The sequence below is a fragment of the Crocuta crocuta genome, unplaced genomic scaffold (assembly GCF_008692635.1).
Source record: "Crocuta crocuta isolate KB4526 unplaced genomic scaffold, BGI_CrCroc_1.0 scaffold159, whole genome shotgun sequence".
NCBI lineage: Eukaryota > Metazoa > Chordata > Mammalia > Carnivora > Hyaenidae > Crocuta > Crocuta crocuta.
In genome coordinates, this window is record NW_027533263.1 from 2124440 (window position 1) to 2150195 (window position 25756).

Genomic DNA, 25756 nt, shown 5'->3' on the forward strand with positions numbered 1-25756 from the left:
TGTCGAGAGACTTGGGCAAAGTTTGAAGGGTAACCGGAGACGCTTGTTGCTCCTCGTCGCAGAAGAAGCCGCACCGTTACGTCGCGGTGGGAGAAGAAAGCTGCCCCCCTCGGCGCCCCCGGCCCAGCCGACGAGTTTGGGCTCCCCGCGACTGATCGAGTGCTGGGCGGAGACGGCTGCGGCGTCCCCGCCGCGCGGGCACCCCAGCTGCAGCGCCCTCAGCTGCGCGCCGCCCACGGCCCGGCCTCGGCGCCGGGAGGACTCTCATGCGCCGGGCGCGGCCGCGCCTCCCGGGATCCAAGCCTCTCTCGGCTGCCTCATTGCGCTCCTCCAGCTGAGAGCGCCGCTGCACCCGTGGCCGGCGATGCGGGGCCCCGGCGCGGCCGCGTCGCGCTCGCCCCTGGGCCTGTGCACTCTAGTGCTTGCGCTGCTGGGTGCGCTGCCCGCCGGTGCCGGGGCGCAGCCTTACCACGGCGAGAAGGGCATCTCGGTGCCGGACCACGGCTTCTGCCAGCCCATCTCCATCCCGCTGTGCACGGACATTGCCTACAACCAGACCATCCTGCCCAACCTGCTAGGCCACACGAATCAAGAGGACGCGGGCCTCGAGGTACACCAGTTCTACCCGCTGGTGAAGGTGCAGTGTTCTCCTGAGCTGCGCTTCTTCCTGTGCTCTATGTACGCACCCGTGTGCACGGTGCTTGATCAGGCCATCCCGCCGTGCCGCTCTCTGTGCGAGCGTGCCCGCCAGGGCTGCGAAGCGCTCATGAACAAGTTCGGCTTCCAGTGGCCCGAGCGGCTGCGCTGCGAGAACTTCCCGGTACACGGCGCCGGCGAGATCTGCGTGGGCCAGAACACGTCCGACGGCTCCGGAGGCCCAGGTGGCGGCCCCACAGCCTACCCCACCGCACCCTACATGCCGGACTTGCCCTTCACCGCGCTGCCCCCCGGGGCCGCTGACGGCAGGGGCCGTTCTGCCTTCCCCTTCTCGTGCCCCCGCCAGCTCAAGGTGCCCCCCTACCTGGGCTACCGCTTCCTGGGAGAGCGCGACTGCGGCGCACCGTGTGAGCCGGGCCGTGCCAACGGCCTAATGTACTTTAAGGAGGAGGAGAGGCGCTTTGCCCGTCTCTGGGTGGGCGTGTGGTCGGTGCTGTGCTGCGCCTCGACGCTCTTCACCGTGCTCACCTATTTAGTGGACATGCGGCGCTTCAGCTATCCCGAGCGGCCCATCATCTTTCTGTCGGGTTGCTACTTCATGGTGGCCGTGGCGCACGTGGCCGGCTTCCTGCTGGAGGACCGCGCGGTGTGCGTGGAGCGCTTCTCAGATGACGGCTACCGCACGGTGGCGCAGGGCACCAAGAAGGAGGGTTGCACTATCCTCTTCATGGTGCTGTACTTCTTCGGCATGGCCAGTTCCATCTGGTGGGTCATCCTGTCGCTCACTTGGTTCCTGGCAGCTGGCATGAAGTGGGGCCATGAGGCCATTGAAGCCAACTCGCAGTATTTCCACCTGGCCGCGTGGGCCGTGCCTGCTGTCAAGACCATCACCATATTGGCCATGGGCCAGGTGGATGGGGACTTGCTCAGTGGGGTGTGCTACGTGGGCCTGTCCAGCGTAGATGCGCTGCGAGGCTTCGTGTTGGCGCCTCTGTTCGTCTACCTCTTCATTGGCACGTCCTTCCTGCTGGCCGGCTTCGTGTCGCTCTTCCGCATTCGCACCATCATGAAACACGATGGAACGAAGACCGAGAAACTGGAGAAGCTCATGGTGCGCATCGGCGTCTTCAGCGTGCTTTACACTGTGCCGGCGACCATCGTCCTGGCCTGCTACTTCTATGAGCAGGCCTTCCGCGAACACTGGGAGCGCACCTGGCTCCTGCAGACTTGCAAGAGCTACGCGGTGCCGTGCCCGCCTGGCCATTTCCCGCCCATGAGCCCTGATTTCACTGTCTTCATGATCAAGTACCTGATGACCATGATCGTGGGCATCACGACTGGCTTCTGGATCTGGTCCGGCAAGACTCTGCAGTCGTGGCGCCGCTTCTATCACAGACTCAGCCACAGCAGCAAGGGGGAGACTGCGGTATGAGCCCCGGCCCCTCCCCCACCCTCCCTTCCCCCATCCCCTCGCAGGGGGAGAGGCACGGGAAAGAGAGAACTGCTTGGGGGAGGGGGGGAGTTGCCTGTAACCTCCTCACCCTCCAAGAAGGGACCTGGAAGAGAGATGAGATTTGTAGATTTGGGCGAGGGTTTTGTTTGGATAAGGAGGCCTAGGTGGAAAAACGGTTTGGGTGAAAAGACTTCTGGCAAAGACTTGCAGGATGATGATCATCATGATGATGATAACGATGATGTTAATCATATACGGTATGGCCAACCTGGGCCTATCAAGATTGAACCCAGCAAAGATTGCTCTGAGTTCTTCCCGGCTCCAGGGCTGTCCTGGGACTGTGAGCGGTTCCCCTGCTGCAAGACAAGTGGCCTGTCCTCACTCCTGTGAGGCCCGGGTGAAAGGTACAGCTCTGTCTGAGGCGGCGGCTTTGTTGGGAAAAGGGAGGACTCCCTGCGGTGTCCTTGTCAAGCGGTGGTCAAACCATAATCTCTTTTCACTAGGGCCAAACTGGAGCCCAGATGGGTTAATTTCCAGGGTCAGACATTACAGTCTCTCCTCCCCGGGCCCCTCCCGCCTGTTTTTCCTCTCCTACGCCTTTCAAGTTCTTGTAAAATAAGCATTTGGAAGTCTTGGGAGGCTTGCCTCCTAGAATTCTAATGTGAGGATGCAAAGAAATGAAGATAACATTTTGAGATGAGGCAAAGGAGAGGAGTAGTAGGTATTTCTGCTACTTTTTAAATTTCCTGCGGAAGGCAGAAGGAAGAAAGAAGGGTGTTTTATTTGGTTTAATACTCTGAAAAGAAGTGATGACTTGTTGCTTTTCAAAACAGGAGTGCATTTTCCCCCTTGTCTTTGTTGTAAGAGACAAAAGAGGAAACAAAAGTGTCTCCCTGTGGAAAGGCATAACTGTGAAGACAGCAACTTTTATAGGCAAAGTAGCACAAATCAGAGGTTTCCTTTTGGATGTTAATTTGGCTGAGATAAACATTCCTTTTTAAGGAAAAGTGAAGGGCAGTATGCTCCCATACCCCAGTCAGGCAGAGGTTCTGACTTGGCTAAAAGAAAATGCAAGGGGTTTTGTTGTATTTGTTTTAAATAAATTTAATTCAGAACACATGATCCTGTCTACAGGCTCTGTTAAAATGTTCAGGGAAATCTCTCCCTTTATTTTTTTTTCTTCCTATAAACCTGCATTTAGATTTTCTATTTTCTTCCAATTTGAATCCTTCAAGATAAAAGGAAAAACATAATACCCTCAGCCTCCTTAATAAAGAAGTTAAAAACATTTTTTTAAGTAAAGAACCATTTTGTCCTGTTTTCTGAGTTCCATAAATCCGTTTATCAAACATCATGTGTATGCTGACCCTGTCTTTGTGTGGCTGGGTGGGGTGGTGACCTGCAGAAATGATAATGAACAAAGCGGACAGTTCAAACCATGGGTCCCATTTTTAAGGAAAGTCATTAAAAGAAGGTAAACTTCAAAGTAATTCTGGAGTTCTTTGAAATGTGCTGCATGACTTAAATTTATTAATCTTAAATCATGTACTTTTTTTTTCTATAATGGAACTCTGATTCTTTTGCATAATGCTCTAAAGCTGAGCAGAGAATCATGGGAGCTAACCTTTACTCCACCTTTGACACCACCCTCCAATCTTGCAACACTATCCTATTTCTCAAAACAATTTTTTAAATGCTGTTTTAAACAGTTTTCAAATCAGAGAGGGTACTGTCAGGAGTACAAGTTACTTTATGTATGTAATGTTCACTTGAGTGGAGCTGCTTTTTATATTAAAGTTAACATCAACCTTGTGTTTCTTAAACTTCCAAAATGGTCTTGTCAGATTTAAAACTCCCACTACACAGTTTTTGGCATCTTTTGTGTTGTATCTCTTGCATGTGAAATTTGTAAAATAGAGACAAGTGCAGTATGTATATTTTGTAAATCTCCCATTTTTGTAAGAAAATATATATTGTATTTATACATTTTTACTTTGGGTTTTTGTTTTGTTTTTCCTTTAAAAGTCTACAAGGAAGCCCCACTTTATCACATGTACAGATCACAAAATAAATTTTTTTAATACAAAGTGAATGTTTATTTAGTTTACAATTCCTATATATCTTTAAGCTAAAGAACAGAACTTTGTGTTATGAAAAGAAGGTAGGGAGAGATACCATTGGATCTGTCCATCATATAGATGTTCTGTATTAGTGAAGTCTTCTCCTTCCCTTTTAAAATACAATGTAAGGAATGCCTTATCTGTCCTTTATTTTTTTTTTCTGTTGCCACTTCCTGCCTACCACCACACTACCCTTCCACACACCCTTAAGCCTTTTCATATCTTGCTTTGTATAACTTATTGAAGGTACAGAATAAGCATCTCTTTTATTTTTTTTTAAATGTTTTATTTATTTTTGAGAGAGAGGTAGAGACAGTGTGAGCAGGGGAGGGTCAGAGAGAAAGGGAGACACAGAATCTAAAGATAGGCTCCAGGCTCTGAGCTAGCTGTCAGCACAGAGCCCGATGCGGGGCTTGAACCCACGAACCATGAGATCATGACCTGAGCCGAATTCAGATGCCACCCAGGCGCCCCTAAGCATCTCTTTTAGAGAGGTGCTATCTGACCCTTCAGAGATGCAGACCATATTTGAAAGAGGACTAGAAAATATTTTTGGTCTGCTTTTCTGGTGATATTTTCCTTGGGAAGAATTCTGTGAACGCATCGTGTGTGTGTGTGTGTGTGTGTGTGTGTGTGTGTGTCTTTTTAATTGGTGTTTTTGTATTCAAATGCACCTTACGTAATTTGTTAATTCTTAAATCCTTTGAGTTCAGGAGGCTTCAAAGTCAGGAAATAATTCCAGTTAATAGCAAGGGCCTTTAGTATGGAGGCTTCTCAGCTGTAGGCTTCACTCTACCTTCTAGGTCAACCAAACCAGAGGTCAAGTGATTCCCGAGGTGGCAGTGACTCAGCAGCTCCGGCAGGAATAGACTCCATGCCTGACCCCAGGATGGCCTGAAGCCACTGAAGCTATTCTTTTCACTGGTCTGGGAGGCTAACTTTGGAATCAGATTAGACTGAGAAGCCTTCCTAACCAGGCACTTTGATATTAAACAGTCCCTCAGGGAAATGATAAAGGCATTCTAAATACTTCCAATTCCAAGAGCTTCACTAGCCTTATATTTTTTCTTTTTCTACTCGTCTCTCTTCTTTAAATCAGGTGCCTATTTCCCGGCTTTTCCTAACAGTAGCTCCATTCTTGAGCAGCCCTCAAGACCCAGCAGCAGACTGGATGCTGCTATTTCTCCTTCCCCGCCTCAGCTCTACTCTTCTTCACTTCTAAAGCTCAACAGAAACAGTTCTGTTTTTGTTTTAATTAACAGGCTTGCTCACATGGCTGGTGTGTTTTACAAACATGCAGAAGGAAAACCAGTGACAGTCCTCACCACGAGGAGGGAGCCACACCGCTGCACTCTGTGCAGAGCATCTTTTAAGATCCTCCTGGGTTTTGAACATCACAATGGGTGTGAGGTCATTTTAACCTGTGAAGATTTTGGCTTCAAGGAAGGAAAAAAATAGCGACTTAAAGTCTCTTTAGGTTTATCCAGTTTTTGCTCATAAAATGACACCTTTTAGGTTAAAGCCTGCCTCTTTTAACACCACACTAATACCGCCTGTTAAGAATGTTTGCTTTTAGAGTAGGTGGAAGGCTCCCAATGGGGTTTTTTTGTTCACAAATTAACTGCTAAAGGCACTTAGACCCTTGTGTGGGTAGAGCAGTGTGATTGCTCTTATAAATATGTCCCCTTACTCTTTTCAGAGCTTCCTAGTCCTTCAGGACGCTCAAAGATTGAAGAGCGTTGGTCTTTAGTGAAGGAACAAAGACTGTGTATGAATAAATTACTACCTGCTTTTTTTGTAAGCAAAGATAAAAGTGTTCGGTTTAATTCCTCTCACATTGGGGTGCATCCTTACACAGTTGATTCTTACCTAAGACTTTTAGAAGCTCACGGATTTTTGAAAAGGCACATCTTAGCAGAAAATACGTGAGGGAGGGTGCTTGTGAAAGGGCATGTGTAGAGTTTAAAACATTGGCAGCAGTTTGGTGTTAATCCCTAGATAAGGAGCAGAAACACTTGTGAAAATTTTCTATAGTTTATAAACCAAAATTATTCTACACAGTAATCCTAGGCAACACATAATCTTTTTAAGTAGTATTTGGGAAATCATGGCAATAAATAAATAAGTGTCCTGTTGACAACATTTTGCAATTAAATAATTTTTTAAGTGCTCTTCATAAAAAATAGTGATATTAGAAATTCTTTGGGGAGAACTATAGGCATACAACAGCTGTAGGTTTGAGCCCTGTAATTATACTGGGAAATTCTCTTCTAACTCTCCCATCTTTAATTTCACTGAAAAGGCAAATGGCTATTTATAGATGGTATATTTTTATATATGCATATGTGGGTGGTGAATAAAGTCTATAGGATTCCATGAAATCCTAGAGGGGACCACAAGCACACAAATATGGACTTAATTCATAGGCCTGTTCTCTTTTTCTCTTATTTCACCCTTAGTGGCATTAAAGTGATTTCATAAAACTTCCTTCTTCAACAGTTTCCAATTTGTGACATTTTTTACATCTGAATCTGTATTCCTCACATTTCATACAAAAATAAACTAGTTAAAAGGGCACCATTAAAATGTCCAGTCTTTGGGGCACCTGGGTGGCTCAGTCGGTTAAGTGTCCAACTTTGGTTCAGGTCATGATCTCACTGCTTGTGAGTTCTAGCCCCATGTTAGGCTCTGTGCTGACAGCTCACAGCTCAGAGCCTGGAGCCTGCTTCAGATTCTGTCTCTATCTCTCTGCCCCTTCCTTACTCACTGTCTGTCTCTTTCTCTCTCAAATATAAATAAAACATTAAAAAATTTTTAAATAATAAAATGTCCAGTCTTTGGTAACCATACATTGTATCTCTTATTCTCTTTGGTTGGAAAAAAAAAATGTTCAGTCACTTGTGATTTTCTCAATCAGTACAACAGTGGAAGAAAAAAGAAAGTTTGTCTAAGACAATGATGGTTTACTATAAGTGATCCAGTTTAAGAAGTACTGCTCAAGAAGTCACTATATAAAAGGTGCTCTGATGGGACTGGAAGGGGACTAGAGGGAGACAGATAAAAGTAAGAAAGACAGTCTACCTGGAGTAACTTGTGACATAGTTCAGGGGGAGCACGGTGTCCCCCAAAGAGGAATAAGCAGCTAATTATATTTCTAGACAGAACTTGGCAAGTGTCATTATAGAGGTCCAAGTGATGTTTGAAATAATATTTACTTGACATGTGGTGGCATTTACTACTTTAAAAAAATATTTTTAATTTATTTCTGAGAGAGAGAGAGAGAGAGAGAGAGACAGCATGAGCAGGGGAGGGTCAGAGAGAGAGGGAGACACAGAATCCAAAACAGGGCTTCAGACTCTGAGATAGCTGTCAGCACAGAGCCTGACACAGGGCTTGAACCCATGAACCAGAAGATCATGACCTGAACTGAAGTCGGATGCTTAACTGACTGAGCCACCCAAGCGCCCCAGCATTTACTATTTTTAAAAGCTGCTTTCACATTCATTATTTGGTTATCCTCATAATTACTATAACAACCCTGCAATGTATAATCATTCCTGTTTTATTTTATTTTTTAATTGATGTTCAAAGTACTATAGTTATATGACAGAGATTTTTTTTACTTATTTTTTAAATTATTTTTTAAAGTTTATTTATTTATTTTGAGAGAGCATACAAGCCAGGAAAGGGCAGAGAGAGAGGGAGTGAGAGAATCCCAAGCATGGAGCCTAACACAGGGCTCAGTCTCACGAACCATGGGATCAAGACAAGGGGACAAATCAAGAGCAGATGCTTAATCCACTGAGTCACTTAGGCGCCCCTGAGATTTTTTTTTTTTAATTTTAAAGTAATCTCTACACCCAATGTAAAGCTCGAACTCACAACCCCAAGACCAAGAGTCACATGCTTCACTGACTGAGCCAGCCTGGCACTCCTATAATAATTCCTATCTTAAAGATGAAGAAGCTGAGAGGCTCAGTAAGGTGAAGTGACACCTAAGGAGAAAGGAATCAATCTCATGTGCTCAGATTCTGAACTCAGTGCACTTTCTATAATATGCCACACAACCTGTCTTGAAAAGTGCTATGGAAGTTCAGTGGTAGGAATGACCATTTGATTTCAGGGGCAGAAGTGTGTCTAGCAAGAATGCATTTCCCAAGAATTATGTGATCCATAATTTGTGTGCTCTTAGATTGGTTTCTTCACCTCTGTGGGTCTTGCTTTCCTCATCTGGTGAGGGTAACTCACCAAAGACAAAGGTCTTCCTCCAGCATCCTATGATTCCAAGCAGCCGGGAGGAAGTATGAACTGGCCCACTCATTTATGGATTATCCATAGCTGGTTTGAAATCCCTGTTTTGTTTTGTTGTGTGTGTGTTTTTTCTTCCTGTGGGCCCATATGTCTTCCTTTCTAGCCAACCAAATCAGTGTGTGCTCAGTGAAAGAAAATGAGCCCTACATTGACCTTCATAAGCCCAATTCAAAAAGTAAAATCATTACTGTATTACTACATGCTGGAGCCAAAATACAAGTTTTGGACTTGTCTAGTCTATTGAACTAGCTACTGTGTCATTCCTTGGTCTTCTTCATTAGTAATTGCATTCTGCCATCTGATAATTCATCTTCCTCAGTACCAAAGGGGTATTATTGCATGGGATCTTGGTTTTTCTCAAAGACCATGTCTTTATCACAACTAGGTTGGCTGCAGTCTTGTTATCCTGGAATTCCCATTGCTGGGTGTTTCAGTGCCAAATCAACATTTTATGTGGCTGAAATAATAGGACAGAGGCTTTTGATTTGGATCAGTTATACCCAGCCCAAAACTTAAATGCTTCTCTAGGTCATTGTCCCTAACGTCTTTTTCGGAAGACTTCAAACTAAAGAAATTAAATGGAAGCTATTGTGAGGAATTCAAATGTACTTCAGCTGGGGAGTCTGCTTCACCCTGCAAAGTTCTTTTAGGGAGCTCAAGTCCATCTCTTTTGCATTTCACTTCCTTTAATGGAAATCTCTTTATGTGGCTTGGCCCTGGCATCAGATTCAGCTTGGACCATCAGAAGTGGTCTCTGAGAGATGGGCATTTCAGGAGCAAGAAAGGGCATTTAGGAAGCAAACAAAGGCAGGGGGAGATAAAATTCCATATAGTCCATGAAAGAAAACAAGGTGCTCAAATGATCTAGGTGAGATAACAACCTAATACTACTCTCCTTTGGAAAACTTGTTCCCCAAACTTCAGCTTTGCCTTGCAGAGGACAATTCAATCAGAGGGAAAATCATCTTGGGGAGGGTATGACAGGACAGGGAACAGGAAATACAGTACCAACAATGAAAGCTTGTGTGGCATAACTTAGCCCCAATTATATTTTTTTAATTTCCAAAGAAAAATAAATGGCATGTAGCATTTAGTTCCAGTTTTCAGATCTGGGATAGCTGGAAGAAGAGATGGGTGGCAGCTGGTCCCTGAGGTATAGCAGATGTAGGGAACAAGTCTCGGAGCTCAAATCATGAGTTTGTTCAGTGCCAGCAAATTGTTTCTTGAGGAGCTAGGACCTAGGCCCTGGATACAGCACACTGACTTCTGGTAGGTGTTGTCCCGAGACTTGGCCAAAGCTAAGCACACACCTCTCACCTCACTTATTCCCCACACCAGCTTCTCAAGTGGAGATTGAACCAAAAACACCATCTTTTGTGTTTACAAATTATCTTTCTCTCCATGATCCTAAAGTATTAACAAAAAATGAGGAGCAGTATCTTATTTTATTTTTATTTTTTTGAGTAGCAGTATCCTGATCACATTCTGAAGATGGGAAATCAGTGAGGCTAAACACACCCTGTTCAGTGTCATGGGTAATCACAGGCCAGGCCACACTGAAATTTCCACCCAAATCTCACAAAGATTCTGACTCTGGCCATCTTTCCCACAAAGCCATGTGCTTTGAAGATGTGGTATGGCCAGAAAGAGAGAGACCTAAGAGGGAGAAGGGAGTGATGAGTAATTTGGACCAGCTTTGTGAAAGGGAGCATGATTGTACAAATATGTTGCCAACAGCAGGGAAGACTGGCTCTTCCTACTTTGTTAATGATCATTACCTTTATAACTGCTAATATTTGTTAAGCATTGACATTATGCTAAGGTCTGGATATGATATAGTATGGTAGTTTTAATCTACACAAAACCTTACCCCTAGTACTTGGCATCTAACAAATGTCAGTACACATCAGCATTATTATTAATAAAATATAATTATCTCATTTATTCTTCACAACAATCCTAGGAGGCAGGTATCATTATTCCCCATTTTACATAAAAGGAAACTCAGGCTTTGAAAGGTGAGCCACAGAGCAGCAAAATTGGCTATAGCTTGTGCCCCTAATCACCATGCTATAAATATTTACTGAGGCCTTAATGTCTTCCATTCTCTATTATTCTTTTTAATTTAACCCAGAATTGAAGCAAGAATAAGTAAAGAAAATATTTCACATCAGGACTGAATGGAATTAAGGAGAGAGCATTTTCAGTGCTAGACCCCAGGAAATTTTTGGGTTTCATTTTTGTTTTTTAAGTGAGAAGCAGAAAACTCATAAATGCTGTTTAAATTCTAGGAGTATGGGTGCTCCCTCTTCTTTCATATATTTTGACATTGGGGTTCAAGGGCCTGGCAGCAGGAATGAGCCTGAAGAAGTATTTCCCAGAAATCGCCATTTGAAAGGTTGGAATAAGAGTCCCTCCAGAGATTTCCTTCATTGCTGTGGCTTCTGCCCTGGCTCATTCCAGCCTGAGGATCAGGACACAGACTTAGTGAGAAAGTGAGAAAGCTCATGCTGCTTATAAACCCGGAGCCAGTGAACAAGAGCATGAGGACACCAAACCTTAGCAGCATGGAAACGTTCTTTCTAATGGCCTATTTGGAGACTCACAAGAATCTTCACAGTATTATCATATATATCATAGCAGTATTATCTAATGAAATGGTAACATGATAGCTATTCTTTAATGAGTGCTTACTATGGGCAAGTTCTGTGTTAAGCACTTATATCAACTCACTTAATCCATACAACATCATAAGGTGGAAATTATTCTCATTCTCATTTTGCAGACTCTCAATATGGAATTCTGGAATCATTCTGAACATTAGCATTGAACATGAGCTCAAAAGGGAGTATGTGCAAGCACCCTACTCTAAATACCCTTTTATTATCCCCACTTTACAGAAGGAACACCTGAGGCACAGAGAATTTATATGGCCCTGAAGGGTGTAGAATGGAGAATAATTTAGCTCTACCTCCCACTGGAGTGCTCTTTAACAAACAGGAAATGATTTTGCGGAAAGAGTGAAAACAATTCCAGAAAACACAGTTTCTCTTCTTTCTACCCCTAGCTCCAGGAACTGTGAATTCTGAAGGCAACACTCTTTTTATTGTTGTTTAAAAAAAGAAACAAAAACAAACAAACAAAAAAAGAACCCTCAAGAAAGAATTTCACAAGTTTCAACAACAGCAAATCCAATGGATTTGCGGAGAAAGAAGTGAAACACTGTCTCTTTCCTGATGCATTTCTGCAGGTTTGCAACATTTGCCAGCAAGATAACTGGATTTCCAAAAGAAGGAAGGGTCCAATCACAGGAGACTTTATAGCAGAAACAGGTAAATAAGCAACTCAAGAGGTTTTGCCAGCACAGCTGTTTGCTAATCTGCTAACTAAGGCCTGTGAGTTAGAAATGATGGGGATCTAGAGTCCATTCTTTAGTTTATGGGCCTAGGTGAGCTTTATGTTGCTTAGAAATTATTTCTTTCCTAAAAGAAATGAAAGGGTGGTGGTGATGGTGGTGGTGGTGGTGGTGGTGGTGGTAGCTACAATGGTGTGTATGTATGTGTGTATGAAGACTATTTTAAATAAAAGGGGTCTTGCGTGTATGAGACAGTTCAAACTGGTCTTTGATGATCTAAAGGAAGGCAGACTTAAAGAGAGAAAACCTAAATGTTAAGGTAATATCTTTTTCATTTAATTTGTTATTAAAAAACTGTATCTCACATGTACATATGTACATCTCCCCTCTTTGTCTCTCTCTTTCTGTATCCTTCATGGTCAGCAATGAAATACCATAGTTATAACTGCATTTCTCATTGTTAACTTCTGGGTTTCATTCCATGAGGGTTGACATGGATGTCAAATGGATGTCATTTGACACCCTTGCACAAAGACACATACCAGCCTAAAAGGAGACTACTTAATTTTTAGCAGAAAAGAATTCATTCTAAGGATGATCTGTTGCCATTTCCATCACCATTTGCACTTAGCATTTCTAAGGAATTAAATTTGTAAATAGCACACTTTTTTAGGGGAAAGACAGTCAATGCCATAATACTTGGTTGGCAGTGCTCCCAGCGTCTAGCATAGCATGCATTTGCCAGTGTTCCCTGCAGCATTCCTGAAAAGCCAAATGGTTTGATAAAGTCAAAGGAACCCCAGAAAATGAGAACAAATGTTTCAAACCAAACCATCCTCTCCAGTCACAAAGAAGTTTCATTTTACTGTTAGTACAAGTGGCCAACAAAAAAGAAGGTTAAAAAATAAACTTTCAAGTTCTCCATTTGGGGCCCACTTAGGGGATCTCCTTCTATAAAAGTGGATTCATACTTCATTTAAGGTGGGAATCTATTTCACTGTAAGAGTTAAATGTAACAGCAAGGAAATTCCATTAGTTCATCTCTGATGAAAGTAAGGCGACAGACAATTTCTCTATTCATTAAGTGGCGTTTGGTCTACACGTTGTACAAAATGTTTACTTCAGATAACTCAAGTCTCCTTTCAGTGCACACCACCACTATTATATATTTATAACTGCTCCATATTTGTCTCTTAGAATTGCTCAAATCTATCCAAGCAGTTCAAGTGACTACCAAAAAAAATCTAAATGCAGTCTTTGCTGTCCAATCAGAATGCTACCTCAATTGCCTTTCTTATTTTTAACTTGAAAAACCACAATTTTCTGCTAGTCAGAACACGCCAGGTTTGGACTCTGCTTATGAATGGAAATACTCAACAGTTTGGGGGCACCTGGTTGGCTCAGTTGGGAGAGCGTGCAACTTTTGATCTCAGGGTCGTGAGTTCAGTTCCCATGCCGGGCACAGAGACTGCCTTAAACAAACAAACAAACAAAAATAACTCTGCTCTTTAAATAAAAGAAAAAGAAATACTCAACAGTTTCCACCTCCAAGGCAGTTACAGTGTGTATAGAGGTAAACATTATTCTGTCTATTACTCTCCTTTCCTGGCGACTTGATTTAAAAAATGAAAGAAAGGTTAGCCTTTTGCATAGGATCAGCCTTCAAGAAAAATTAGAATGGAGCTAGCTAGCCTCATTCTCCTTGGGGACACTTCTTTTAACCCAGAGATCTTTCTTACCTGTCACTCTGAACCAAGAAAAAGGAAACACAAAGATGGAATGCGTTTAAAAAAAAAAAAGAAGAAGAAAGAAAAAAGAAAAAGATCAAAGGGAAAATCCAGCAAAGAAAGAGAGCAAGATAGCAAAAGAAAATTCTGAATGCAGCCCTGCTTCTGAGCCCCTGACACCTTGATTCAGTCATTCCTTTGACAAATATTAGTTGACTTTCTACTGTTACTCTCATTCCCTGTATCCCAGAGTTATAAGTGGTAACATTGAGGGTTTTAATGCACCAGGCACTTACGTAGAGTGTGCTAAGCACTGTACCCTTCTTATCTCATCTGATTCTCTTCAAACTCTCTGAAATAGATATTATTATCCCCATTTCCCTAAAGCTGAGGTACCAGGAAGTTAAGTAACTTGCCAAAGATCCCTTTATTTCTATGGTGTACTGTATACTTCTTTCTGCTTATTTTCCCCTCAATCCTGATACTGAATTGTGGGTATCCATAGAATTGACTATTTCTTTGAAATATCACTAAAGCTGTGATTAACTTCTCTTGGGATTGTGAAGTACATTTATTCCAAGTCATGTGTTACTTGTTAGCAGGGAATTAGACCCTGCTTTTCCATGATCTATGTTTAATGACTTCACCTCACGTGGGAGGGTATCACAGGAGGATCATGGTCACCAGTGGGGAAGCTTATACACTTGAGGAGCCACAGTGGGTTCAGATTTAGCTCATCTCATTATGTTCTTACATAAAAGGGATTGCAGGGGAGCCCAATAAGAGCACCCCTGGGGCAAAGTGACTCAAGAAAGTCAACATCCAAGTCCAGATGACTCACTTCATGTGCTCCTCAAGTGTTCACCCTATGTCCAACCTCCAAACTCCCCCTGAAGATGAGAAATTTGAGAAATAATGACAGATTCTCTAAGAAGTTTGAGAATTGTTTGGAAAAGATGAGACATTCTGTTTCCCTCCAAGCATGAAAAAGTCACCACTGTTATTCTGGTTTGGGGAAATAACTTCAGCTCAGTTGAGTGCATGGTGCTAAAATGGTCAAGGGACACAAGAATGTCTCACAGCCAATCTAGGCTGTCACCTCCTAGCCTGAGATGTCCCTTTTCCCAACCAGGGCATCCTGGAATGTTTAAAAGTCTACCCACCAACACTGTTGTTAGAATAAGTAAAGCAGGCATCTCTCTATCAGAGAGCCAATTATTGTAGCTCCCTCTATGGGACTTGCCTCAGGGAACAGAGGGTTCAGGCTCTGAGGGAAATCAGGCTCCCCTGCAGTTGTCAGCCTTCCCCTATAGCCCGACAGGCTCTGGGTGTTTAAGAGGCATCATGGACCCCTAAGACAAGGTCAGTGGTTTGAGATCCAACAGCTGGTGCTATATATTTTCCTCAGCCAGCAAGTGCAATTTATCCTTGGCTCTGTCCTCTCCCTTAACCTTTCCAGTTGGCCAATTAACTTGGATTCTAGTTCTTCCCCATGACTACCATCTCTTGCTCAGATCATGGTAATAGCCCCCAAAATGCAGTCTCCCTACCTGCATTTTGGTCCCTCCTCCAATTAATCTCCCTTTGCCAGAAGGAATCATGGTAAATATAATTATGACTGTCTCTTCCTCATTCAAAACCATAAGCAAAGTATGCAAGTCCTTCCATGATTTCTGCCTACCTCTTTAGCTCATCTCCCACCATTTCTGCTCTGCAGAGAGTTCTCTGGTAATGTTGATCTGTTCATAGTTGCCCTACATACTTCTGTATCACACAAATTCATTTTTTGAGGAAAGAGAGAATTTGTAGCTATTTTGACCACAGAAAGTTAATCAATTAGATGAATTCCAGCTCTCTTGCTCCCTGCAAAAATAGACAGGAATGTGGACTCAGAAGAAAATCAAAGTAAAGGCCTAGATACCTCCATTATCACCCTGGGACATTCCTACATCACCCTGGGACAACTAAAGGAATCCCAACAAGAAGGAACATTACTGGACTAAAACAAAAACAAAAACAAAGAGCATTAAGTATTATTAGTGCCTATGCAGTGATTTGTCTTATATTTACCTTCTAGTGCCCAGTACGATATCTAGCGCCTGGAGATGTTCAGTGTATTGTGTTGGTAGTATCTGCCAAAGTTCATGTCCTTCCCAGAATCTCAGAGTGTGAACGTATTTGGAACTAGGGTCATTGCAGATGTAGTTAATTAAGTTAAAATGAAGTCATATGAGAATAGGGTGGGCTCTTAATCCAATATGATTGTTGTCTTTACAAGAAAAGATAGAAAGACACTCCAGGAGAATGCCATGTGATGCTAGAGGCAGAAATTGGCATGGTGTGTCTACAAGACAAGGAAATCCATGGATTGCTAGAAACCACCAGAAGCTAGAGAAGGTAAGGAAGTGTCTTCCTTAGAAACTTCAGAAAGAGCATGGTCTTATTTGTACCTTATTTCAGACTTCTAGCCCCAGAACTGAGAGAGAATAAATTTCTGTTGTTTAAAGCCACCTTGTATGTGGTAATTTGGTACAGGAACCCTAGGAAAACAGTATACTTAGTGAATGTCTGTTGGATAAATAAATACAAGAGCAAATGAATGGATCACATCTGGAAAATTATTCAGAGCCAAATAAAGTATTAGCACCCTTAGAGAAATGATTTGTAGTTTATCAGCCAAAATCTATTCCATTGCCCTATGACCCTATAACTAGATTAGAGCTGAATGCATAGTTGGAACTCCAAAATACTAATCTTTCTGTAGACTGGCTACAATATCTTGCTATAGCTAGGGAACAAAACTAAGAACCCAGAGTTCCTTTTCAAGGCATCACAGATCCTTTTAAAATCTGATGGAAACTATGGGCTGCATCCCCAGAAAAATGCAAGTACAGTCATATATGCCCAAGACTGCAGACAATTTCCTCCTGCCTCCCCAAACTCATTGAACCAAGATTTGAGAACTAAATTAGAAGACACAAGGTAGAATACTCAGGATTTTTCCAATTCTTTGGACACATGGAAAACACAGAAAGGCAAGAGTTGTTTCTCCTTTTTAAATTAGGCCATGCCATGGCATGCTGGGTGGCTCAGCTGGTTAAGCGTCCATGAGTTCAAGCCTTGTGTTGGGCTCTTGTTGACAGATGAGAGCCTGGAGCCTGCCTCTGATTCTGTGTCTCCTACACTCTCTACCCCTCCCCAACTCACACTTTGTCTCTCTCACTCTCAAAAATAAATAAATGTTAAAAACATTTTTAGGGGCACCTGGGTGGCTCAGTTGACTAAGTGTCCAACTTCATCTCAGGTCATGATCTTATGGTTTGTGGGTNAAAAATTTTTTTAAATAAATTAGGCCATGCCAAATCCTGAGACTCCCATTTCTTGGAATGGGCTCAGATGCCTCACCTAAGGGTCATAAGGGACCACAGGAGACCAACCTGGCCTGGAAATGTAGGGACCTGAATTCCAAATCCAGCTCTGTCATTTAATTCTTTTATTCTTTCTCTCTTCTATTCACACCCATACCACTAAAATATGGTTGATTTTGGTGTCAAAGGACAGGTTAATGAGATAATGCTGGTAAAGCACTTTGCCCCCAGGAAAATGTTGCTGTGTAAACATGAGATATTATTAGACTTTATCAAACTTCAGCTCAGCCAGCAGTGGCCCAGACAGTGGTGAGTTCTCTTTTTTTTATCTACTGTTTGGCCAAATTGGGTTCTTTCTCTAAGACAGACAGTGTGGGAGGTCTCCTGCTGGCCGGTGTAGGGGACCCTGATAAGTGGACCCTACCACTTCCCCTTGAACAGTGCAAACAGATCATTTGACTACATTTGATTAAAGTCCTCATCCTTTACTAACAGCCCAAAATCTCTTTGTGCATACATATTAAAGCAATAATCTTTAGAGAATTCTTCCTTTTCTGTGTGTGTTAATTTCAATGTGAATTATTCAAATATATCAACAAGAAAATAAATCTTATTTCATGTTTGGTGGTTGTGATTTTTTAATTACTTCTTAGGAATGATTACATAGAACTTCCCCCTTTATTTCTACTGTTCTTGGCCAATTTGAAAAAAGAAAAAACATGATGACCATTGGTTTTAAGGACATTGATTTTATAACTTATTAAAAGTAACAAAAAAGAAAAGAATAATTCTACAATTAGTAAATTATAGTCTAACTTAAATGTTTCAGACTAACATTTTCTAGCCTCCCAAAAAAATGCAAAAAAAAAGAGGAAGGGGGGTTGCTTGAGTTCTATGGAAATTTGTTTTTTTAAAAAATCTCAAGGGAGCGGGGCGCCTGGGTGGCTTAGTCAGTTAAGCGTCCGACTTTCGCTTAGGTCATGATCTCGCGGTTCGTGGGTTCGAGCCCCGCGTTGGGCTCTGTGCTGACTGCCAGCTCAGAGCCTGGGGCCTATTTCAGAATCTGTATCTCTCTCTCTCTCTGACCCTCCCCTGCTCACGCTGTCTCTCTCTCTCTCTCTCTCTCTCTCTCCCCTAGAAATAAATAAAAATATTTTTAAAAAAATCTCAAGGGAGCTTTTTTCATCATCAGAATTGACAAGGACAGAATGAACTGAGAAAAACCTAAAATGACAGCAGTAATTTTCGTCAACATGAAGATGACATAGAATCTTAACTCAGACCCTTAAGAAATCCCACTACAAAGGAAAAAGAGTTCACCCACAATTATCCACTCCTCATGCACACATACTAAGGGTACCTGACAGATGACATTAGCAAGTGCTCTGCATTTGGTCAAATAGCATTTCACCAAATTTCACCAGTCAGACTTATTCACCATAAGGATGAACTTGCAAAGAGATTGTTGAATCCTAACCATACAGAGTATTAGAATCTTCTCTTCTTCCATCCATCCCCCATCTCCATCTCCCTCCCTCCTTCCTACTATGTACCAGGTACTATGCTAAGTAAAGGTGAATGACATACATTCTACTACCTATAAGAGCAGTATTTAAATCATTTAGATTGCAACTTTTGGATGGATAGAAATGTACCTTGAGAAGAGGAAACTGGTGTGGTGGGAGATGAGGAGAGTGGAGGAGCGGGAGAAGGGTAATTTGTAAGAATGATTGTCCTTGGATGGTCCTATTTGAGACAACTTTGAAAGGTGCAGTTATGTTCTACTGCTAATATTCTCACCGTTTTGCTTCCTCCCCTTTTTTCTCCAGTAGATCAAACATTTAATAGTTACTTGGGACCACCTTAAATGACTGCCCAACCTGTGATACCTGATCTATGTGTATCTGGATACATGTATTTATGTTACAGGCTGTGAAGGCGTGGTAGTCTCCAAACTTTGCCTCTCAGAATACTGTGTCCTAGGAACAGTTATGCCTCATCAAAAAGGAGGAAGGATGGGGCGCCTGGGTGGCTTAGTCGGTTAAGCGTCCGACTTTCGCTGAGGTCATGATCTCGCGGTTCGTGGGTTCGAGCCCCGCATCGGGCTCTGTGCTGACTGCCAGCTCAGAGCCTGGAGCCTGTTTCTGAGTCTGTGACTCCCTCTCTCTCTGAACCTCCCCTGCTCACGCTGTCTCTCTCTCTCTCTCCTAGAAATAAATAAAAAGCATTAAAAAAATTTAAAAAAAAAAAAAGGAGGAAGGATGAATGAAAGAGAACCCCTGTAGGTTTTAGAAAAGTGTACATGAAAGTTGTTTAAATACATATTTAACATTTGCTAAAAATAGCTCTAATTGCAGGAGAAAATTAATTAAACTAGACGAAAAGCTTCTAATCAGATTTATGCTATCTGATCGTATAATTAGACCTGGCTTTTAGGCCATCCTAACAAGTTTATTTGAAAAGGAAGAGAGATCATTGTTTATTGGAATGGCAATAATTTGGGTTTCTTTAATTGACTCCTGGTGTGAATACGTTGATGCCTGCTGTTCTCTAAGAGGCAGCATGGAAAGTTTCCAGGAAAAGTTCACATTCCAGGGGCGGCTTTGGAATCTACTTTCCATTGCAACCCAAGTCTGCCATTGGGGCTTGAATTTGTCCCAACAAAACGCCAACTTTCAAAGGCAGCCTCACCAGGCAGCAATCATCATAGCTGTGCCAGGGGGCTGGATAAGGAGCCCAGTTTTGGGCTGGGTCATCAAGATAATGGAGGGCATTTCCGAAATCTTACCTTCCCTATGTCCAAAGCACTAAAAACCACAGAGTACCAAAGGCTGTGACTTCAGGAGCCAACAGTTAGGATTTGTAGACAGTATTAACTTTCTGACATTGTCAGCCCCGAAAGAGCTGCAATGAAGGGGGAGAGAGGAGTACTAATCTTTCTCCTCCCAGGGCTCCCAAATTCCCAAAAGCAGTGTTGCCAGTTGCCTGCTAGAAATGAGTACACGCCATAGGAAATTAATAAGGTATAAAATAAAAATAATCCATAACCCACCTGAAAGCAGAGTGTGTTTTGAAGTCCCTTACTGCTCTAAGCTCTAGTAAATCGATGTTTTCTTTATAGGGACTTTTGGTCAGAAAGAGGGTTCAGAGGGGCACCTGGGTGGCTCAGTTGGTTAAGTGTCCAACGTCTGCTCAAGTCATGATCTCATAGTTCATGAGTTCAAGCCCCCTGTTGGGCTCTGTGCTGACAGCTCAGAACCCGGGGCCTGCTTTGGATTCTACATCTTCCTCTCTCTCTTTTCCTGCCCTTTTTGCACTCTGTCTCTCTCTCTCTCTCTCAAAAATAAATAAAGATTTAAAAAAATTTTTTAAATTAAAAAAAGAAAAAGAAAGAAGGTAGGGAAGAGAGGTCCTGAAAGAGGAAGTGGGGATTTCAAATCCTGGTTTGACCCAGAAGGCCTAACAGATGACCAACTCTCTATACATGATCATAATGGCAACTCTCCTTCCTTCTGAGAACATCCAACATGCAACCCCACCATGCTGGTATAGTACTAATCATGGTTCTTTCCCTGACCCAGTCCCCCTGAACATAGTTAATCATTGTGAAAGTAGGCATCTGACCCAAGCTGAGCTTTTCCCAGGGAATTAGAACTGGAGCTAAAAAGAAGTCAGTCTCTCTCTGGGTCTCAGGGCTGTGGGACATAAAGCCCAAGAGCCATCAAGTGCCATCTCACTGGCTTCAGAAATTAAAGGCAGAGTAGGATCCCAATACCATTCAGGACCCTGATTCTGCTTGTTCCTGAGATGTAGCTCAATATCATCACCATCATACTAATTCAACCTTTTTGCTTAATCTAGTTTGCATTGAGTTTCTGTTCTTTGTAACCAAAAGAGTCCCGGCTAATAAAACACACCTTTCTGTTTAAAAAATAAATGTTTAAAGAAATAATTAGAATAAGAAAAAAAATTAGGATGTCTTTCTAATCATCTTCTAGGTCTTCTCCTCTTCTCCACAGGACTTTCCTGCTTCTCACTGCCTAAAATGTCTCTTACCCTGAAGAATATATGATAGTACCAACTTCTAAAACATAGTGGTAATTGGGAAAGTGGTGGGAAATAAAGCAAATGAAAGAGTAGATATGAAATGCATTGAGGACACCTACCTGGCACCTCCAGAGGGACTGGGTGTCTTTCCCAGCCCTCCAAGAAGCAGACACCAAGACAGGATTAGATGTGCAAGATATTTATTAGGAAAACACCTGTGAGGGAAAATGGGAAGGGAGCCCGAAGAAATATCAGACTGAGGATGGGTCTGACCTTGTGAAGGAAAAGGGGAAAGGAGAATTAGGATGGAAGTATCTTAGACTGTTTTGCAATTTTAAAAAATTCTTTTTTTAGTGTTTATTTATTTTTGAGAGAGAGAGAGAGTGAGGGAAGGGCAAAGAGAGGAGAGGAGGAGGGCAGAAGATCTGAAGCAGGCTCTGCACTAAGAGCAGAGAGCTCAACGTGGAACTCAAACTCACAAACTATGAGATCATGACCTGAGCCTAAGTTGGACACTTAACCAACTGAGCCACCCAGGTGCCCCAGTCCTAAAAAATTATTTAAAGATTTCGCAAGGCAGGGGTCTCTGGCTGGCTAAGTTAATAAAGCATGCAACTCTCAATCTAGAGATGGTGAGTTCAAGCCCCATGTTGGGCATAGAGCCTACTTGAAAAAAAAATAATAAAGTTCACCAAGACAGTCAGGGAGTCTTTGAGACAAAGTCACTCACTGGAAGAGTACCCCATCTGCAGTGTCTCCCAAGAACAAGCCTGCCTGCTATAGTACTGCTATCATACTCAGTCACCAGCTAGGAGCAGCGTGTGGGAAGCCTGGCCACAGGACAACTACAGTGATGGATTTCAGAGTGGGCAACTGGGGCCCTCAGTCAATTATGCTCTGCACAGTTGGAGATCTGAGTGGTACTTTTTCATGGCCACCATGGTCTGCCTCTTCTCTCCACGGGGCCCCATTCAGCACCTACTTCTTCAATGTCCACTTGAATGCCACCTGCTTCTCTGCCCTGATTTATCCAAGCAGAATTATTCTATCCCTCTGGATTCCCACAGCATTTGCTCAACCTAATACTTTCTATCTTCTGTTACTTTCTTGCAATACTTTCTGTTTTATATTGTGAGTGATATATGCAGCCCACCCAGATACAACAACCCCCTGTAAGCCATTATTCTATAAGGGGACCGAGGTGGGAATAGAGGCTGCTTACCTTATTTGCCTATTCTGGGCACTTGAATTTTGACCTGAAATCTTGGAGTTTACCTCATTTAGGCAGTTGCTTTATTCCCTCCAGCCTCAGACTCTTATTTGTTCACATCTCAACATTTCTCAAATTGGGAAGCCACTTAGAACTTATGTTAAAAGAAATTTGCCACCTGCTGGCAGGAGAGTAAGTAGAGACAGAGCTGTTGCTGTCTGCCCATGGGAGAACTTAGCACAGCATATTTACAATAAGTGAAGCAAATATTTATTGCTGAAGGCATGACTACACTTTCATGTTTTATAGCAAAACAACAGCCAAGCACTCCAGAGGACACTAGAAGAGGATTGCCAGTCTACACAATGGGCATAGTAATTACATACAATAAAAATTGATAGACATCTCAGGAGAAATAGCAGAATTTTTAAAATTAAGGAAGGTCGGTATGATTAACTCATTCATCACAAAATGACTCTCAGGCACCAAGTATCTTTTAGAACCTTCTTTATTTCACAAGAAGCTGTTTACCTTCTAGAAAGGATTAATTTCATTAAGAGTAGAACAAAATTATGAATTTAACCAAATAGGAAATACAAATGAAACCCTGGTATTCTACAATACAGCTAACAATTAGACTGCCTAAGCCTACAGTTTCTAAGAAAGTCAAGATCACTAGGCCAGGTGATAAAAAGCAGAGCATCCTCATGATGCTGTCTATGCACAACTGTCAATGGTCACAAACAATTCAGAAGAATCCATAGGCTGAATCTGAGAGAGTTTTATTCTTGGGGTGTCTGGCTTAGTTGGTAAAGCATGTGACTCTTGGTCTCAGGGTTGTGAGTTCAAGCCCCATGTTGGGTGTGGAGATTACTTAACAGTAAAACTTTAGGGGTGTCTGAGTGGCTCAGTTGGTTAAGCTTCCAACTCTTAATTTCAGTTCAGGTCGTGATCCCAGGGTTGTGGGACTGAGCCCTTTATCAGGCTCCACAATAAGCATGGGGCCTGCTTAAGACTATCTCAGAGTGCCTGGGTGGCTCTGGTTAAGCATACAACTTTGGCTTAGGCCATGGCCTCATGGTTTGTGGGTTCGAGCCCTGTGTCAGGCTCTGTGCTGGCAGCTCAGAGCCTGGACCCTGCTTCAGATTCTGTGTCTCCCTCTCTGCCCCTCCCCTGCTCGTGCTCTCTCTGTCTTTCAAAAAAAATGAATGTAAAATAAAAATTTAAAAAAAAGGACTCTCTCTATCTCTGTCTCTCTCTGTCCCTCTCTCCTGCTCTGCTCTCTTTCTAGAAAAAACAAAAAACAAAAAAAAAACCACTTTATGAAAAAGTGAAGAGGTTTATTCTGAAACATTGAGTGAGGTACTGAAAAAGAATGTACAGATAAATGTTATATTTATAGTAGTCTTTTCCCCCTTAAAACTTGTTATTATATTATCAGTTTATCTAAAAATGTATGGCATGTCGAACTTGAGGAACTAGAGTTACTATAATAATAAGTGGAATAGTTCTTCAACTTTTGACTTTAGGTTGATGCCAAAATGATTTGTTAAGAATGACTAAATCCAAACTCTGCAGTAAGAATTCTGTACAGTTTAAATATTGAGTTAGCAAAGCTCAGTACCAATGGTCCTCAATTTGCTGGTTCAATTTACGATGGTTCAACATACGATGTTTCAACTTTATGATGATGTGAAAGCAATGTACACTCAGTAGAAAGTGTGCTTAAAATTTTTAATTTTGATCTTTTCTCAGGCTGGTGACATGCAGGATGATATTCTCTCATGACTCCTGGGCGGCAGCAGTGAGCTGCACCTCCCCGTCCAACCATGATCAGGAGGGTAAACAACAGATACACTGACCATCATTCATTCTCCATCCATACAACCATTCTGTTTTTCCCTTCCATTTCATTATTCAATAAATTGCCTGAGATATTCAATGTTTTATTGTAAAGTAAGCTTTGTGTTAGATTATTTTGCCCAGCTGTAGCCTTATGTAAGTATTCTGAGCATGTTTAAGGTAGGCTAGGCCAACCGATGATGTTCAGTAGGTTAGGTATGTTAGTTGCATTTTTAACTTATAATATTTTCAACTTACAATGAGTTTATCAGGACTTAACCCCATCATAAGTTGAGGAAGATCTGTATACGCATCACAATTCACTCTTCCTCCTTTGCCTATGGGAGACATAACTGATCAGCCATGGGACTCCTTTTTTCTAGGCCACGACTCTGCAGAATTATTCTCAACCAAGTGTTCTAGGAAGCCACTACCAACTGATTGGATTTGGTACCTAATAAGAAACTTGTTTGCCATCCCTATGCTATGTTCTTATATGGAATTAGCTCCAAAGAATATACAAGGGGTTCTAACACCAGTCTCCTCTCTCTCTACCCTAAGAGATTAGTGAAAGCTTATGATAGCATGGCTAAAAGAACCATTTGGGGGTCAGCTTGGAATCTTCCTGCAGTTCTAGAATCTCTAGATCTAGTGTCCCATATTGTTTTAAACCACCCCCACCTTGTTACTAATCACAAAAAGTTGTGATTTTCTTCCCTAAAATATGCCCTACAATGCTTGCTGCCTGTTCTACTAACTAATGAAAATGGCAGTGTGTATTTCATAAAATTTAACGCTTTCACCAAGTGTTCTGTGTCTTTATTCTCTTGGTCTTTAATCAGAGTATGCTATCTTTTTTAGGAAGGATAAGAATCACTTCCTGCTTAGAACTGAAGCTGAAAATATCCCTCATTTCAGGGTATCTTGAAACTTTCTGTGTCATACCATCAAGCTCCTCCTGGGAAAAAGCAACTCAGGGTATCACTATTTAATCATGCCGACCCCAGTTACATATAGGCTTAATGGAGCATATCTTATTTTCCCTTGCTAGGCTGTGAGCCTCCTGAGCCCAGGGACTATACTCTTTATGTATCCCAATTATACTACTTTATATCAAAACATTCATATAGAAGGTACTCAATTTTTTTCAGAAAGGGGATCAAAGATGGGAGAATTCTTTTATGGTACTGGGTTACATCTCCATTTTAATCTGTTGTGACTCTTGGATCTGAGGAAGGATTAAAATGATTTTGTTTCTATAAATATTAACCTCCTCATTTCCATCCCCAAGAATCCCTGATATTCAAAGAATTCCTCAGCCTAAAAAATAAATATAGAGTGCCTTTCATTTGCTTCATCTGGGGTTCTCAATGCTAGCTGAACATTAGACTCACCTGGAGAGCTCCTAAAAATGACAGTACCAGGGCCCTAGTTCAGAATAATTTAAGCAGATTCAGTGGGGGTGGAGCACTGGCACATCATCTTTCCTAGTTCTTGCAAGAGCCCCACAGGATAGGTGCTGTTATCCCCATTTTCCAAACGAGAAAACTGAGGCTCTGGAAGGTTGGGAATCTACCCATTATACACCTAATAGGAGATAGAACAAGACTGGTCCCCAAATAGCTCCCAAATGTGTGCTGTTTTTGATAAATGTTCTCCTTAATAT

At 42.3% G+C, this 25756-nt stretch overlaps 1 protein-coding gene across 2 annotated transcripts; it reads left to right on the plus strand.

Annotated features, from left to right (window-relative positions):
* Nucleotides 1-24879, plus strand: FZD7 (frizzled class receptor 7). Of its 2 annotated transcripts, XM_077747629.1 has the most exons (3): nt 1-2083; nt 11792-11873; nt 24004-24055. In XM_077747629.1, exons 1-3 carry the CDS (start codon nt 365-367, stop codon nt 24009-24011), a joined length of 1809 nt encoding a protein of 602 aa, XP_077603755.1. In that variant the 5' UTR covers nt 1-364; the 3' UTR covers nt 24012-24055. The 2 variants fall into 2 exon arrangements, with proteins under 2 accessions (XP_077603755.1, XP_077603756.1); XM_077747630.1 differs by lacking the exon at nt 11792-11873 and having other exon boundaries at nt 24004-24879.
* Nucleotides 24880-25756: the final 877 nt, after the last annotated feature.

What these genes read in the sequence shown, in the direction of transcription:
- FZD7 (XM_077747629.1), top strand. Translation starts at nt 365, where the DNA reads ATGCGGGGCCCCGGCGCGGCCGCGTCGCGCTCGCCCCTGGGCCTGTGC. An exon ending in GCAGCAAGGGGGAGACTGCG is followed by an intron (nt 2,084 to 11,791) that starts GTATGAGCCCCG and finishes GCATTTCTGCAG; the next exon opens with GTTTGCAACATTTGCCAGCA.